At 35.0% G+C, this 17,417-nt stretch overlaps 4 protein-coding genes and 1 long non-coding RNA gene across 7 annotated transcripts in view; 3 read left to right on the top strand and 2 right to left on the bottom strand.

Annotated features, from left to right (window-relative positions):
• The window catches only part of LOC135134119 (uncharacterized), a 51,899-nt gene extending 38,056 nt beyond the window's left edge, over positions 1-13,843 (top strand). For 2 of the 3 annotated variants that reach the window (XM_064062734.1, XM_064062733.1), the window contains 8 exons: positions 3,338-3,506; positions 3,559-3,772; positions 8,376-12,761; positions 12,814-12,958; positions 13,014-13,249; positions 13,302-13,491; positions 13,541-13,628; positions 13,678-13,843. In XM_064062734.1, coding sequence (XP_063918804.1) covers positions 3,338-3,506; positions 3,559-3,772; positions 8,376-12,761; positions 12,814-12,958; positions 13,014-13,249; positions 13,302-13,491; positions 13,541-13,628; positions 13,678-13,778 — 5,529 coding nt within the window. In that variant the 3' untranslated portion in view covers positions 13,779-13,843. Of the gene's footprint in view, positions 1-1,645; positions 2,332-2,379; positions 2,568-2,615; positions 2,750-2,803; positions 3,285-3,337; positions 3,507-3,558; positions 3,773-8,375; positions 12,762-12,813; positions 12,959-13,013; positions 13,250-13,301; positions 13,492-13,540; positions 13,629-13,677 lie in introns of those variants that run through there. The other variant, XM_064062732.1, reaches the window with a different exon arrangement.
• On the bottom strand, positions 139-1,200 carry LOC135134330 (uncharacterized). Its single transcript, XR_010281286.1, has 2 exons — positions 684-1,200; positions 139-623 (listed from the first exon to the last, which is right to left on the bottom strand). It is a non-coding gene; the product is annotated as an uncharacterized LOC135134330 (long non-coding RNA).
• A 109-nt stretch (positions 13,844-13,952) lies between the features above and the next one.
• Positions 13,953-16,231, top strand: LOC135134157 (uncharacterized). The gene is made up of 9 exons (XM_064062778.1): positions 13,953-14,090; positions 14,141-14,410; positions 14,460-14,779; positions 14,826-14,950; positions 15,001-15,220; positions 15,272-15,579; positions 15,628-15,795; positions 15,845-15,990; positions 16,033-16,231. Exons 1-9 carry the CDS (start codon positions 14,003-14,005, stop codon positions 16,200-16,202), a joined length of 1,815 nt encoding a protein of 604 aa, XP_063918848.1. The 5' UTR covers positions 13,953-14,002; the 3' UTR covers positions 16,203-16,231.
• Positions 16,187-17,019, bottom strand: LOC135134159 (protein FAM136A). Its single transcript, XM_064062780.1, has 3 exons — positions 16,689-17,019; positions 16,421-16,639; positions 16,187-16,374 (listed from the first exon to the last, which is right to left on the bottom strand). Exons 1-3 carry the CDS (start codon positions 16,860-16,862, stop codon positions 16,258-16,260), a joined length of 510 nt encoding a protein of 169 aa, XP_063918850.1. The 5' UTR covers positions 16,863-17,019; the 3' UTR covers positions 16,187-16,257.
• On the top strand, positions 16,930-17,414 carry LOC135134012 (iron-sulfur cluster assembly 2 homolog, mitochondrial). Its single transcript, XM_064062578.1, has 2 exons — positions 16,930-17,189; positions 17,237-17,414. Exons 1-2 carry the CDS (start codon positions 16,930-16,932, stop codon positions 17,412-17,414), a joined length of 438 nt encoding a protein of 145 aa, XP_063918648.1.
• The last annotated feature ends 3 nt before the right edge of the window (positions 17,415-17,417 follow it).

Genomic DNA, 17,417 nt, shown 5'->3' on the forward strand with positions numbered 1-17,417 from the left:
ATCCCAAGCTTTTTTCTTTTCACACTTTTTGGTAGAAAATGAAAAACTTAGCATTCGTGATTAAACCTTTCATGTACAAGTAAAAATCACTTTCATTTTAGTACGAATTGGGTCTGAAACACCCATTTAAAAAAAATCACAATTTAAAGACCAATTTATTTCAAAACAAAAAAAATATATTCTACAATAAAAAATTGCACCGCCCTATGCAAAATCTAATTCACTTTTGGTGAAAAACTGACCCACAAACTGTTATATTGATGGGCCATTTAAATAGTCCTCGGACACTAATAGTTCTTCGACACTGTGAAGTAGATTTTCTTCAGATCTTTCTGGTTCAGGGCCCAATAGCCAAAGCAGTGCTTCGCTCCCATAAGGTTGTTAAGCTTTCATAAAGTTGTACCTCAACATTGGCTGTTTTTAGGTTGACTTGGGGATTAAAAGAATTTTCAGAGATCACAGCTCTGACCTTGGCTGATTCACTTTTCTTCAGATGTATATCCCAAGAACGCAAATTATTGGTCCAAAATACATTATAACGCCCGTGTAGGGCAGGTGTAGCCATATGGTGACATACAAATGCACCTCTTGTGGTTTCACATGTTGCCTCACTTAAGGAATATCTATGCAAAATAAAACAAAATAGCTCATAATTGTACTTGATACAGAATTTATCAATATACATTAACTTGCCATAACCTTATACCTGGCTATTTCGCATTCTAGCTCGAATAAACTCTTCAAGCACATTTAATTCAGTATACCAAGTGACTTTCACTGCATTATTTGACTGCAAAGAATTTTCTCCGTTCACAATGCATTTCCGATCGTCAACAAAAAAAAAAAAACTGGTAATTGCCCCTATTGTTAACACATGTCTTTCTGTCATTATTAATAACAAATACAATAAAACCAGTCCACAGACATATACAACCTAATGTGAACCAATATCACAGAACTAATATATCATCCAAAAATTGTGATTATGATTGTTTGTTGTGATGAAAATACGAAATCAACTGTCATATTTTGGGGATTTTCACGATCTAAACGTCACTAGCCCTCCAAAATATTCGCGTTCCTTTTCTGTTCGGCGTGTTTCTGGATTTTCCGTTTCACTCATGCGCAAGGCATTAGAAACGATGTACGTTACTTTGATGAACAACGTTGTTTTTAATTTGCGATATTTCTTTAACACAAGCTTTTTATACAGTTAAACCTTTAGTAACAGGAAGATAATTGTACAGTTTTTATCGCTTGTAGCATGAACTAGTTAAGATTTCTACCTGTGCGGTGTATTTTGTCTGTAAAATCAAGCTCCCATAAGAAACCCATAGTAGAATTTTTGAATTATGAACTGCCGCGCATTCTAAATTCTAACCTTACTTTACTGGTCAATTGATAAAAATGTTTTTTAATTTGACGTCGAAAATTTTGACAAGTGGGTAGAGGTTATGTGGGCGTGGTTATTTTTTTAAAATTTGATTTGAAGTCGATTAATAATTTAAAGAAAAAAATTGGTACTTTTAATTTACGCAAATTCGTTGTTTGAATTGCTTTCATTAACAAGCCCAATTAATGCAATTATAATTACTAAAACAAAAAAAATCAAACAAAAACAATAGAAAACAAGGTTTTGTTGTTAGGTTGGCAATACCTCTCTCAACATAACGACATAACTGGACATAACCTACAACGTTGTGTACATTGCAAACTAGTTATTTGGGTGAAAATTTACAGAAATGTGTTTTAATTCATCATTTGTTCAAGCTTCATTGCAATAATTATTGTAAATAATGGAATCCTCACCAGAACGAGAACCGGAGAAAGCAGTGTCACTGCCAGAACTTGTTATTCTTAAAAGAGAACAGTTCACTACAGAAGATTACATGGCTGAAGATAATTTACCAAAAGACAATTTGGAGGCTCCTTGCTCTGAAGACAGCACGTGCACAATGAAACCCGCTACGAAATCGGCTTCAAGAAAACGAAAATATGTTTTCAACACCGATAATGCAGTACCAAAAAAAATCGGAAAGTTTTATTTTATAAATGACCAAACAACGAAGCCCCGGAGATCAAAAATAACGAAATTTAAAGCAGCTGCACCAGAAAGACAGAAAAGTTTCTCAAAGAAAAGGCATAAATTGCATTATACGAAAGTGGACAGCAGTGGAAATATGTATTTAATGCATCGCGTGCATTCCAAGTCAGATTTATTTTTTAATGATGAGAAAAAGTGCAGTTATGAATCTTTTAAAAAGCTAGACCTGGCGTTTCACATCGTGGACGAAATTGCACTAGAAGGCCTAGATGGAATTACCCTTGAAGGTAAGTTTCTCTGAGTTTTGTAATTTGTTTTTATAATTTAATTTACAGCATTTTGGAAACGTTTAAAAAATGTATTTCCAAATTACATTAGTAAAAGTGTGGCGGATAAAATTTGGAGGGTTATTTGCAATAATAAAAGAATAAATTTTTACGTTTTGAAGGAACCCCGAAACGAATTAGTTTTTTTTGATCGATGTAAATATTTGGATATTGATTCAGGCATGTTTGTTGAACCAGTACGTATTGTATTTTTAACTATGACAATAGTAATTAAATGTTTTTAGTTTATGGAATACAACGATATTTATCCCTTTGCATCAGTTAACGGCACTGAAATTAGAGGATCTTGTTCAACTTTTCACACAAGAAAGGAGAATAACGGGGTCCGAAAATTTTCGGTGGACAAAGCTATTAAGTTGTAAGTGTACACTTTTGTAGCTATTTTTAATGGAAACTAAATTTTGAACTATAGGTATGACCAAAAGCTAGTTTTCATGGCAGATCAATCCTTGCGAAGCAAGGCCCTGATAAACGAAGAAGCCGACCCCAACATAGAACTACAGGACGTTGAATACTGTATGTTGGAAAAAATCGGACGTTCTCGAGACCAGGGTGAATTCACCCAAAGCAAAATGTCGCTACCTCATGACGTTAAAAAGGTTTACCACAACAGAAAAGTGTTACTACAACACTACCTGATTGCGCACCAAAGTTTCTGTTTAAAATCGCTACCCATGCGACAAAATATTTCCGGCGGTTTGATACATCTGTCGCGATTTTATCGCAAACGCAAGACAAAACAGATCGCAATCATGGAAAGGGTTTCCCATATTCTTAAATCAAAACCCAACAATCAAATCGAGTTGAACGAGTTCCGAAAAATTTTTGGACGAAATATTTCTCTTGTGAAGTTGATAAAGACAGCGGATTTCAGGAAGTTTTTTAAATTATATGTAATATATTGGAGTTACTGTTGAGGATATTTTAAAGTAATGTTTTGTTACAGATTTTTCCATATAGAAAGTTGTACCCTAATGCTACAAAGCAGGAATATTTAAATAAAAATAAGTTGAAGGAAAGGGATGTAAAGGTTTTGCGAATGATAGACCCATACGCGAATGTAACGGCTCTTATGGATGCTAAAGATTCAAAAGAGATATCGCACGAGAAGACAGGTATTTATTTGAGTTGCTTGTGTATGTTTGATTTTTTATTTTTCGTTTTTAGATAATTCGCCGGGGTATAAAGTCATGAATTATGAATATTTGCGTCAAATTTTTTTGTATATATTGTCATCTGAGCAAGTTGGAGTGACAATTCAAGAGATCCATGATCATTTCAAAACTGATTTTTATACAGTAAGACTCGCCGTACGAAAACTCCTCGTGAGAAATGTTATTAGAAGCAGTAAAATCGATTTGGGGCGGCAACAGTCTCTCAAGTAAGTCTCTACTCCCACCATAAATTTCATAACGTCATCTCAAAATTTTGCTAAGGAAACCTCACCTGACATTTAAAGTACGTTTAAAAATACTCGTACTGGTTATCAAAAATATATATACCGGGTGTCTGCAAAATGGGGTTAACTCTTCAGTGCGTTATATATGGGGGTTTCGGAAGTTTTATAAAAGTGAAATTGGCAACACTGCACGCACGTATGCGTGAATCCCTCCGGCTCACTTTCTGATTTCTTCTGAAATCCACCTTTAATTTTTTCAAGGACAATAACTATAACAACTACTACCCAGTGATTAACATTGTGCATTATTATTTTAAAACAATGTGTTATTTTGCAATAATAAATACACCAAAAAAAACATTTTAATAAAACATTTATAAATTATAAACAAAAACAACAACAGTAAAATCCATTAAAGCATAAGAGATGTTCAAAATTCCTGCCTTGTGCATATAAGTAAGCTCGTAATGTTTCCAAATTTTGTTCATTTTTTGTAAAAGTTAGTCATCAGTACTTACTAAGATGAAACTGATTTTGGCAAATGACATAGCTTCTAAGAAAAGAGAGGGTGGGTGGGCGGGGCTAGTCCCTGCTAAGATAATACTGATTTTAGTAAATGACGTATCCTGTAAGAAATTTAATTAAACTATTGTAAGAAAAGACCCTAGAGGCTCCAAGGCACTTTCAAATTCTTTGAAAACAGAAATACCTAGAACCTCAAGATTGTTTTGAATTTTCCAAAAATAGGACACCAAAGTCCCCCAAAATTGTTTTAAATAATTTACAAAAAAAATCCGTCGGTTCCAAAATTAATACACCATGGGTACCCAAACACTACGGCACTCAAGACTTTTTCAGATTCGTAAAACGTAAAACACCAGAAGCTCAAAAGATTTTTGCAAGTTCATCCAGCTACAAAACACCAGATTCCTTTACATTTATCCGAAAATAAAACACCAAAATGAACCTAAAATGAACTGCGAACACGGGTTTTGAAAACCTTGACAATTTTTGATACGTTGTGATAACCCAAACACCCCGCTTTAAATTGACACTTAAAAAAATTTGAAAAGCCCGCAAAAAAAGAAAAAATTCAAAATTTGGCCTTGGATGCGACCGTCTAACAAAACGAAAATAACTTCTGCTGGTCGAGATGTACGAAAACATCTCTTTAGATAACTTTTCGAAGGCAGTCGAAAATTTTATGACCATTTTTTGAAAAATTTAAAACATTTTTGAAAATTTTGAAAACCTTGCCAAAAAATACACAACAAATTTTAGGTTATAGATCTTCTCCACGTGCTAATTTGAAGGATATATCGTATTAATCATCCCAGAGTAAGAGTTTCGAAATATTCGGTCTGGAAATAAATATTATTAAAAAACTCAAAAAATTGCTATACTTCATATGGCATTTTTGGAAAAATTGTGGAAATTTTCAAGGAAATGAAACTGGAAATAACGTCTAGACGTCGAGATCTACAAAAACATTTCTTTAGATACGTTCCCAAAGGTGGTCTAAAACAGGTCAAAAATTTCATAGGTATTTTTTGAAAATTTTGAAATACATATTTTTGAAAAAAATTATAAAAGTATCCAAAAAAACCAGGACAAACTTTAGGATATAATTTCCACGTACTAATTTGAAGAATCTGTTGTGTTAATGATCCCGGAATAAAGATTTCGAAATATTAGCTTTGAAAATGAAAATTTTTTAAGAACTCTAAAAATTACCATACTGCATATGATAATATGGAAAAATAACAAACATTTTCAAGAAAATCAATCCGAAAATAACTTCTGGTGACCGAGGTCTACAAAAACATCTCTTTCGATAACTTTTCGAAGGCAGTCGAAAATTTTCATAACCATTTTTTGAAAAATTTAAAACATTTTTGAAAATTTTGAAAACCTTGCCAAAAAATACACAACAAACTTTAGGTTATAGATCTTCTCCATGTGTTAATTTGAAGGATATATCGTATTAATCATCCCAGAGTAAGAGTTTCGAAATATTCGGTCTGTAAATAAATATGATTAAAACATTCAAAAAATTGCTATACTTCATATGGCATGTTTGGAAAAATGGTGGGAATTTTCAAGGAAATGAAACTGGAAATAACATCTAGAGGTCGAGATCTACAAAAACGTTTCTTTAGATACGTTTCCAAGTGTGGTCTAAAACAGGTCAACAATTTTATGGATATTTTTTGAAAATTTTGAAATACATATTTTTGAAAAAACTTATAAAAGTTTCCAAAAATATTCAGGACAAACTTTAGGATATAGATTTCCACGTGCCAATTTGAAGAATCTGTTGTGTTAATGAATCCGAAATAAAGGTTTCGAAATATTAGCTTTGAAAATGAAAATTTTTTAAGAAGTTTAAAAATTACTATACTACATATGATAATATGGAAAAATGACAAACATTTTCAAGAAAATCAATCCGAAAATTACTTCTGGTGGTCGAGATCTACAAAAAACATCTCTTTAGATAAGTTTTCGAAGGCAGTCGAAAATTTTATGACCATTTTTTGAAAAATTTAAAACATTTTTGAAAATTGTATGTTTTTGAAAAATGACGGGATGCATTCAGATCCAAATGGTAGACCCCAGGGTTGGAACAGTACCGCTAAATAAAACACCAAATATATGGAGGACACAAAATTATTTATTCCTCCAATGACAAAAAAGAAAAAGAAAAAAAAGCTGCGAATAAGTTGTACCCGTTGAAGACACCGCTTAATGTCCAGATACAAAGAAAAAAACTTGGAATGACTTGGAATGAAATCAAATTAAACGTTCGGATTCAATGCAAATATTTGAATATCGCAAATTCAATAAAAGCAAAGAAAAATCTGAATTCAAGTAACTGGATGCAAATACACAAGTTATTATCGACATGTGGCGGCAAATTTAAATAGTGGCAGTCAACAAGAGAACAAAATTTTAATAAAAACATGCAGCGGCAGCGGCACCAGAGCGCTATAAGGGTGTGGCGATCGAACTATCTCAATTTCATTCTAGGGCCAGCTCGACAAGGAACCGCACACTCCGCTTCCGCTACGTTTTTCTGTGTTGTTTAACCTCAATTCCATTTAAATGTTCAATTTCTATGACTCTGATATTAAACTACAACTGAACAAATGTCAAAGTTTGAAAAAGAGCAATAAACAACATTTAAATTTCGTCAAACATTTTTAACTGCTTACTCGATTTTTGTTGATTTCTACCTTCGCTTTTTATCAGGCAAACATTCTTGTCAAATGGTAATTAAACAGGTCATGGTCAAGAAAAATATCAACTAAAAGTGTTATTATTAGTTATTGTGATAATGAATGTGTTTGGAAGTAATTCAGTTACAAGTAATTAATTACTGTAATTCAATTCATTTTCAAATAATGAGTAATTGTAATGCATTACTTAAAAAAAATGCAATGAGTAATTGTAATGAATTGCTTTTTTTGAGTAATTCAGTCACTTTTACAATTGTTTTTAACCCAAAAATATTGTTTTGTTTTTCTCTACCAATCGTTTAAATGACCTGCTGGGATACCTGGTTCGTCCCCACAAAGAGAAGATTAGCCCAATAGGGAGTTAAAATCTAAAACGGGTTTGGCACAGAATTTGTTAAGAAACCAGGTAACCTTAATATAAATAAGCTCTTCATCATTTTAAGGGTGAGCTAAAACATATTCCAGCATAAGGAAATACATATAAACTTGTGTCCAAGTTTTTGCCAAAAGTATACGTCCGATTGTAATAAACTTCATACCGTTAAAATGAGCGTAAAAAACCCTACCCAGACTGCTTTTCCGGTTTTTAAATTTTGTTGTAAAAAAAGCTACAATGCGTTTTAAAATTGTGATGAGTATGAGATTGTCTGGTTTTTGCTATTTATGGATGAATTTTAAATTTTCAAAAAGGTACATTAGTAAAAATTGTATTAAAAAATCCATTGCGCTTTACAGAAATAAAATATCTTAATAAATAATTGAGTAAACAGGGGCAGAATATTTAAAATTTGTGGTCAAACAAACTTCAGCCATTTTTCTGGTCCACCCAAATCTATAATAGGTAACCAATGTTTAGTGTTGGTGCGGATGTTTTTAAGACAAAACATCATGCGTTAGCTGACGAAAATTTTGAATGTCAGTTATTATTGAATTTAAATTATGAATATAGCCGTCTTGCGTGAGGTATATATTTATTTGTTTTATTTTATTTACTGATGTGAATATGTAACAAATTTATTGGTAAAATAAATCACTCACTGCCTTTTTTATTCTAACACATTTTTTCTTAACCCTTTGGACCCATACAACAAATATCTAAAATTGTGTCTTCATGAAATTTTTCAAAGTGCAAAAAGTAATTGTTAAAGTAATGCATTATTTTTTAAAAGTTGGCAAAAGAACCAATTTTAAAATCATTGTAACTCTATCAAAATTTGAGAAGGATTTTTTTTACTATTCTTCCCAGACTCACCAGTTGATTGTTAAGAACGGAGAGTTACTTCGCCATTTTCCAGACACCCGGTATAATTAACATTTTCAAAAACAAACAAATCTGATGTTTCTAGGTTTTTCGCAAAATGCTACGCCGTTGATGATTGTCACATCCAAATGCAGCCGAAAGTTTACGAACTAAGTGACGAAACGATCTCTCGAGTTTTAAAAAATTACGACCACCAAGGCAAATACGAGTGTCCTTCCGAACCCGAAACTCCACCAATCCCAGCTCAGACTCACTTCAAACTAAGTTTTGAACCGTTCTGCTGCACGTCATTTTTAACTGAAACGGTTGATTCCTACTCGGAAGAATTGACAATCTACGACATCGTAAGCAAAGGCCGGGACAAATTATTACTGATCGAGAGCAACATATCCACTTACTATATGAGCGAATGGGACGACTTCTTTTTAAAAAGAGAAGATTTCTTTAAATCAATCCAGTTATTCCAGAACGGTTTCGGTAAAGTCATTTACAATTTTCTAATGACGGTGTGTCTAAACGAGAGCCTCCAAGCCGACAACGAGATAGTCTTTGCAATAAATAACATCGCGAGTGACGGTAAAATTCGCTGCCATTTCAACCCCCACCGGATGATTAACATCCCTAGAAACTTCACCAGTGCGCATAGCGACAATTATCACCTTGACGCCATTTCGAAAATTTACATTCTCGAAGCGATGTTAAGCGAATGTCACAAACCAAACCACTGCGTTGAACAAATAAAGAGCGTGTTTGAACGTTTCATGCTTTTTTTGGGCAAGAGAAAACGTAAAAACGACGAACCTACTAAAGCCGAGCCGAAAATCGAGGTCCAAGTTTCCAGTAATGTGGTAATGGAGAAGTATATGGGTGCCACTCCTACCGTGGAGTGGTGTGGTCAAGATGCGGAGATCACGGTTGAAGTTTTCGCGTCCACGAAACCAAAGGAAATTCGTGCTCCTGGTAGTATGTTCTCGACCGATGACGTCAACGTTACTCAGCGATATATAAACCGGGCTAACTTGATTTTGTCCACGGTATATGAACAGAAAGTGGTCCCCGACGTTTGGACTTTGTATAAAGATGTAGTAAAAGAGGAGGGAGAGGAGGGCTACGATAAGAAAGCTTGTAGGAAGTCGATTGTTTCAATTATCACTAGATTGGTTGCCGAGGGTTACATAAAATGCTACAAAATTATCATGAACGGGAAGAACATGACCAAAACTCAGAGCTTTATGTGTGTTCATGAAGTAGGGCACAATCATGGTACGATTTTGTCGAATATAGAGCATTTGAAACTTAAATTTTACGTGGGGGGTTCGCACACCCAGAAAACTGTCTCTATAAAAAAGAAAAAGGAATCGCCTTTTAGTAACACCGATGTTCGAGATAGTATTAGTGAATTGAAACAGTTGGCTGGTACACACATGGCAACTGGTTTGAAAGTTGATAAAACCAAGGGGAAAATATATGGCTACACTCCGAAATTTGTTAGGATGAGGGTGCTGCACGAGCACTTGTTTTACGTGATTCGTGAAATGACAGAGTGTGACTCTTTAACTACCCAACAAGTCTTCGAACTTTTTAAAAATTCGAAAATTAAATTGTCACCGACTGAGATATCAGAAATGCCTCCTATCTATCGCAATGAAGTCAGCTGGAAAATGTTTATACCTTGTATGCCACTGAACACGCACAGACCTAAAGGGTGGGCTCTAGCTTGTGATTTTGTTTTAAGAATGCCTTTGTCAGTGTTTGTCAAGCTATATAACATTCAGTACGACATACCCGAACTCGAAACCTACCTTCACCACCCAATCAAGAAACATTACTTGTTGAGGTACTTACCACCAACGGTCAGAAATATTCTGCTTCATAGACGAAAGTACTTTCACAGCATCTATGAAACAATTTGCAACCTCTGTTACGTAGGATTAGTACAATTAGGACCTCGCAGCGTCAAAGAAAAAGATCAGATCTTCGTGTATCTAAATTCTAAAGCGACTTTGTTCGACACTTGTAGCAGCAAACCCGGCTATAACCACATTGAAGACAAAAAGTACAAAAAAATCTCCATCGAATTCAAAACGGGGAACGATATCGAAATCTACTGGTCCGAAATGTTGAGGATTTGCATGAACACACAACTCGGAAGGAGAAAAATTCTGGATGGCCAAATTGTCACAATTGAAGAGTGTTCGTCAAAACCTGCGATGTTCGAGACTTTGAGAGCAAAGCAATTCGATGAAGCTGTGTCAAATGACAATGGAATGATCCCTGGGGATCACAGAGGTGCCGCAGGCTTTGATTCCTCTGTTTGGTCTTTCGTTAAGCGCAACTGGGTGTGGAATGCCACCAAGGAAAAGGGACCTCCAGCACCAGTCGTCAAAAAAGAAAAAATCGATATAGCTTTACCAGAAGCTATTCAGTACGATCTTGTCGCCAAAGGGGGTCCTCCCGAACGTAAGATCTATTTAAAGAAGAAGTCGAAGAAAAAGGTGGCGAAACCGACGGAGGTGAAAAGATTTTCGAAGAAGAAATTTATGAGGAAAATTACAGCACCAAAGAAAAAGAGGATGAGGGAGTATTATGATGCTATTGATCGTTCAATAATGAAGAAAAATCCGGGAATAAAGGTTACTTGGACGGAAGAAGAAGATCAATTGTTGCGTTATTGCAGAATCGCGTGTGTTTTTCTTTGCCCTGTTTCCAAAAAACAGTTTATTCCGTATAATATTTTAAGGGATGTTTTACACCAGATTCACCCACCGAGTAAAAATAAAACAGCGAGAGCGATCCAGAGGAGGATCTACGTCCTGTTGACTCACGATGAAATTTTAAAAAACATGGAGACGAACGTTGAGAATCTTCTGAATTCAGATTCAATTTCTAAATATTTCGAGCAAATCCACAATCGGTACAAAAACGGGAAAAAATTAAGCGATACCCATATTTACATCGCGTTTGTTTATTTAATGTCGTACATTTGTAAACATAAAAGGGAAGTGGAATTACTACTCCTGGATTACTTTACGAGTTTCGATTTCTTTTCCGATGTTAATATAGCGGATTTCGAGCCGCTTTTACAAAGCTGTGAAGATACAACCAACGCCATTATTTACACCGCCCCTAAAACCGTCGAAGATATAACTAAAGACACGATTAAGTCAGTTGTGCATTGTTCCATGGCTTGCAGAAAAAACACCAGTGGATGGATTCTACTCCTTTCACGGATATACAAAAAGTTCCAAGATGATCTCGTGCGAGCCGCTGAAATCAGTTTAAAGAAACACCAATTTTTCGTCCACAACAAAAGCGCCGAGGTCAAAACCATAAACAATCCCTGGCCGAGCCCAATCAAGTTTTCGCATGTTTACAACGTCATGAAAACACCCTCCTATACACCAGAAATGTACAAACGGGGCTTCAAAAACTTCGCCGCCTTGATTACAAGAAAAACCGGGGCCGAAGTACCCAAGTTTTTGGAGTGCAACGAACTGAACAGCTTCTGGGAGAAAATCAACTTCGTTTTTGACGTTCCCGAAATGGGGATAATTATGAATCCAGAAATTGAAGATCACAGCGAAGTAATCGAAGAACTGGCAAAGCGCTTCCAAATTTACCTGGATCAAATATACCGAAAAAACAACGGACCCCAGAAAAGTTCGCTGTCATCGGTAGATAAAGAGAGCCCCCATCAAGTGGAAAAAAACATCGACGAGATAAAAGACGAAGTCCGGCATTTGATTTTCAGAGTACCGTATCTGCTGGAGGGGAATCTCGACATGTGCTTCAGGAAAATGCTCGATAGTAATAGTATTTTGGAAATTAGTAACTATATTTTTCTGATGATCGTCGATTTGAAGAAATTCGCAGAAACCAGCATCTCGGTGGAAGACTTGAGGCGTTTTGTTGACGAAATTGAAGATGATGTGGTGGATGACCACCAGAAGCTTATGACTAGTCTTTCGAAGATAGTTTTTGCGATACAAAACATCCATCAGTCTCAGTTGGAGCAGGACCAAAGTTCTTTTGAAGAAGTGTTCAAACTGTGGGAAGCTGAAGTTTGGGATGAAGTTCGAATTGAAAAAGATGAAGATACTAGTGGCGGTCGGAAGCCTCTTTTCACTAAGAATTACGCTAGTGGAATGGAACATTCCATAAAGCAAGCACAAGAGGGCGATTTTCCTTCGCTTGAAGAAATCAAAGAAGGGATAATGTCAGAAGTTGCAAACTCTGAAGAACGGAAGATTCCTCACATTACTGATTTAATTATGTTGTTGAATGAAGATAGATTTCCACACTTGGATACAGATGTGGAAACGATTGAGAGAATGAAAGACCATTTTGTCATGCAGTATCCAAAGTTGGAAGAGTTTGTGGTTGAAGATTTAGAACAAATGATGGAACTTGATGTGATACAAAAATTAACGGATGATTCGATTGTTGAAGTTGTTAAACAGAAAACAGACAAGTATTAGTAAAATTCAAAACATATTTTTTTAAATTATTACTGTAATTTGCAGCATTGTCGGACCGTGCCAGTTGGATCGTGTTATTAAGTATATACGAAGTCGAGGTGGATCCGAAGATGATGTTAAGGTCGTAGAAGACATGGTTAATTTTATAAGAGAAAAGAAAGAATTTGGGACCTCTGGTAGGGAATTAAAAGTAAGTTTGTTGTTTCAAAATGTATTATAACGCTTATACTTATCAAATGTTTTAGATTAACTTTGAGCATAAGATGAGTTTAAGTCTTGTGGATATATTACACTTTTTGGACGAAATAAATGTGATTTTAAGAACAGGCGTGGTCTCGATTGTTTATGTCTATCATGAGTACCAGTCTGAATGGTTAGTTGAAACATTTTTGTTGAGTCCAAAGGAGAGAGAAATGCTGGAATCGAAGCAGAAACAAGAAATAGAGAAGAAACTGAAGAATATGATTGGAGAAAAAATACTGTACATTTTTGTGTTTTTTACAACGAAATTTTTAACTTGTATCCTTTTGTAGATCGTCGGATCCGCGAAAAGTGCAACTAAAGCCCTGGACTCATTTGGACGGTTCTATAAACGACGAAGTTTTCCATGGGTGGTTAGCTTCAATACTTTGTCGTTGTACAGATTTTCCCAACATCCCATTCATGGTTTTGTGTGAACATTTCCATTATATCAAACCTGTAGACATGTATTTATTACTAGAGGTAAGCGCGTTACAATTTTTGGTAACATAACAAAGGTATTATTTTTAAGATCTTGGAAGCACTTGGATGTGTTGATATTTACGTACTAAAGACTGAAGAGAAGGGCCTTTTTTCAGAGAGACGTGTAGTTGCTGAATGTAAGATAACATCCAATGTAAGTGTTATTGATGTAACCAGGAATTTTAGGTAAAGCTACTTGCCTGGATAAATTTGAAGACATGTTTGTAAGACCGACAAATGTGGCAGGATTATGTTTTGGGTCTTTCCTGGATAAAGTTCTTTTATAATAAGACTAAGGTGATAAAATCGTTTACTTTTGTCTTCATGTATATAATAAAAAACTTGAAGTTGATTAGTTTCATTATTTTGTTTTTAAATGGGGAACAAAATTTAGGGTTTTGAATGTTGTGCTATTGGCAGCGCGTGAAATTCAAATTTGACGTTTAGTTCCTAACTGTCAAATACGGTTTAAATTTTTAATTACAATACTTGTATTTTTAAGTAAATAGAAATGGAAAATGAAGAAAGTAGCGAAGAAATCGCAGATGTAATCCGAAAGATTTCAAATGTTCACTGTGTGGCAGGTCCTGTTCACCAAAGTATGTTGTAACGATAAACGATATTCTGAGTTAACATAACACAATTTTAGAGTTAGAAAAATTTAAAGCATATAACTGTATGCAAGAGAGTGAATTACAAGCAATATATCACTTAGTGGAGTCTCACGTGCCGGGGCTACGTTTAAAAGCGGTGCTACGATATGAGAAGATTTTAACCTCAGGGGGTAATCCGTGCTCAGGATCAAACAATAAAGTACGCGTATCTTTATGTAAAAACAATATGTCGTCAAATTGTGCAAATAGTAAGGTCGAGGATAATGTTAATAATATGCTTGAAAAAATTAAGGAGATGCCAGCAGGTATGTACACATTTTATTAAATTTCAATATGCTGTTTTTTGTCTTTTAGAATGGACATTAATACAGTTGACCCCACAATTTAACGCTGAAGAAAATGAAAATATTTCTATAAAGAGACACTGTACGAATTCCTTAACCCTTACAGTTTTTAACTGTGGACAAAATCAACCAAAACCATTTTGTGTTAAAGTAGAAAAACCAATAGATGAGATTACAGGTTCTACTGTGGAGCTGATGTATGAAGCTCACTCAATTATGCATGATAATAGAAATACGTTAATATCTTCAAAGACACAAACTCACTTTAAAGGGATATCTGAAAAACAGAATTACTATGCAAGGCGGAAATCCATTGACGATCGCCTAAAAGTAACGTGATGTTGAGTTTTTACCGTTGATAAATCGTAATTTACAGATGCTAGTTAAGGACCTACAAGATTTATATTTAAAAGAATGGAAATGTTTCATGGTTGGAAAATATGTGGATAAAAATTTGGGCATAAGTGTGGAGAAACATATCAAAGAATTCTTTCAAACTGAGTAATTTGGTTTGCATTGTCACAATATTATTGTAATAGTGCATATTCTAGGGCCCCTTCATTTAATCTAACTGAAAAAATGCAAACCATTGTGCAGTATTTAATAAAAAGTGCCCACTATCTCAAGTTAGTGGAACTTAAAAGTGCCTTACAAACTCTGTCTCCAGACAAAAAATTACAAAAGCAGCTGGGACAATTTATTAGAAATATATCAAATAAGCTTTCATTAAGTGAACAAAAAAGGCATCCTTTAATCCTGATTCTTGATGATGTAATATTTTTGCACTTTATATTCACACCCAACTTGAGAAATTTTTTTTAGAGCTTAGATTGTTTTCCCTGGGAAATGATGGACATCCTCTCTAATGTCTCAGTGTCAAGGCTACCATCACTACATCTAGCCTATGCTTTATTTCAAGAATATAAAGATTCAATTAAGAATGGTTTTAAAATCGTAAAAAATCCAGAAAACGGGACCTACGTTGTAAATCCTGATACAGATTTGAAAGGTATGCAAAATCGCATTCTTAGTTTTTATGAATACTGGTTGCCCACTTGGCAAGGTGTTTTTGGTTGCAAACCTACTGAAGAACGGTTTGAGAAAATGTTGGTGTCGAGCGAAACTTTTGCGTAAGTTTTTTCTCAGTTGGTATTTATTTATTCGCCTTTTTTTATTAGATATAACGGTCACGGTGGAGGCTGGCACCTCTTCCCAATGAATAAGGTTGAGAGAATGCGTATCAACGCAATTGTTTTACTTTTTGGATGCAGTAGCACGAAGCTAAATATACTGAGTCCACAAGTTGAAATGTACAGTAGTTATCAGATGTATTTGATTGCCTGCAGGTAATTTGTGGCTATTTTTAATCCTTGTGTTTATTTTTGGTTGTTTTAGCCCTTGCATAATTGGCAATCTTTGGGAAGTAACAGATCTTGACACAGATATATTAACAACAGAGCTTTTAAGTACGTGGATTCCTAATCCAGGTAAGGTTCACTGGAAGAATTTGGACAAAACCAAGTGGAGAAAAGGCGAAATAGGTACTGTTAATACTCAACAGGTTCATAACACACTTTTTATAGTCCATTTCAGAAGTGAAGAAGAACATTCAGAGTTGTTAAATCAACAAGTCCATGAACCTGAATTGCTAAAAGCTTTAAGTGCTGCAAAAAAATCTAGTCAGTTGTCTTTTTATCTCACTAAAGCTGGAGTAGTAGCTAGAGGGATACCAGTTAAAACAGTTAGCAAATGAACTTTACTTAATAAATTCTATACTAAAAATCCATCTAGAATTATTCAACAACCAGTCACTGATTTCGTCCTAGTTCACTTTTCATTCTCTTCAATAACGACGGCATATACGCAAGTTGTTTATCCACACAGTCTTTCGCACAGCTTTCAAAAAGGGCAGTGTATTTGCTTATCTGAAAACACTTTTTTAAACAATGACTGGAAAATTTGCTTTTGTACCTCAGCCTCAGTTGGGTTGGGTCCCATCTTAACGCGAATGTCGTCATTACAGTCCATTACGCACCGCTGTAACTTATTCTGTAGCTGCTCAAGTTCTTTTTGAACATAATTTTGGGCGTAATTAAGCGGAGACGCACAGTTTTCAACACACTTTTGAACACTTTCTAAAGACAGTTCGCGGTTATCACAGCATTTGGCAGCACAACGATGCATATCTGCCTGCGAAATTCTGGTTAAAATCATACATTGTATAATGAAAAGTACGTACCTGCATTTTTCGTAAGTACTGGAGATCCAATTCGTTGACCATTTTGGTCATTTCTTGCTCAATTCTTTGTCTTTGTTCTTCAACCATGGTGACGATTATTATATTCGAAAAGTTTAGTCTTGTGATAAGAAAACGTGAATGCGTGAGGTTAGAAAAATATAACCTATGTTTCATGAAGAGAACGTTTTTGACAGTTCTTGAATGTCAAAACTGCTGGTCAAAATATAACCTCAAATTTGCAATGTCGTTAATTACGAGACGGTTTATTCCGTTAGAAATTCGTAGTGTTAAAAATATTCTATACCGAAATTATTCTAAACCGGTAATAAAACCACTGGAACATGTAAAGCCGGAACTAATAATCACGGACAGTTGCGTTGAACGCCTGAAAAATATTACAAAAGGGTCGTTTGAATTTTTACGAGTTAGTGTTGATGGTGGAGGTTGTTCAGGGTTTCAGTACAAATTTGACTTGGATTCAAAGATTAATGAAGACGATAAGTGAGTTTTGTTACATGTGTGAATAATACCGAAATATGAATTTTCAGAGTGTTTGAAAAAGAGGGCGCGAAAATTGTGATAGACCAGACCTCTTTGGACTTTGTTAAGGGTGCAACGGTGGACTATCGAGAAGAATTAATTAAATCGTCATTTAGAATTGTAAATAACCCATTGGCTGAACAAGGCTGTTCCTGTGGGGCGTCATTTGCCGTCAGATTAGATTAACAG

Source organism: Zophobas morio, unplaced genomic scaffold (genome assembly GCF_036711695.1).
Source record: "Zophobas morio isolate AGI-343-1 ecotype UQ-CSIRO unplaced genomic scaffold, CSIRO_AGI_Zmor_V1 ptg000023l, whole genome shotgun sequence".
Lineage (NCBI taxonomy): Eukaryota > Metazoa > Arthropoda > Insecta > Coleoptera > Tenebrionidae > Zophobas > Zophobas morio.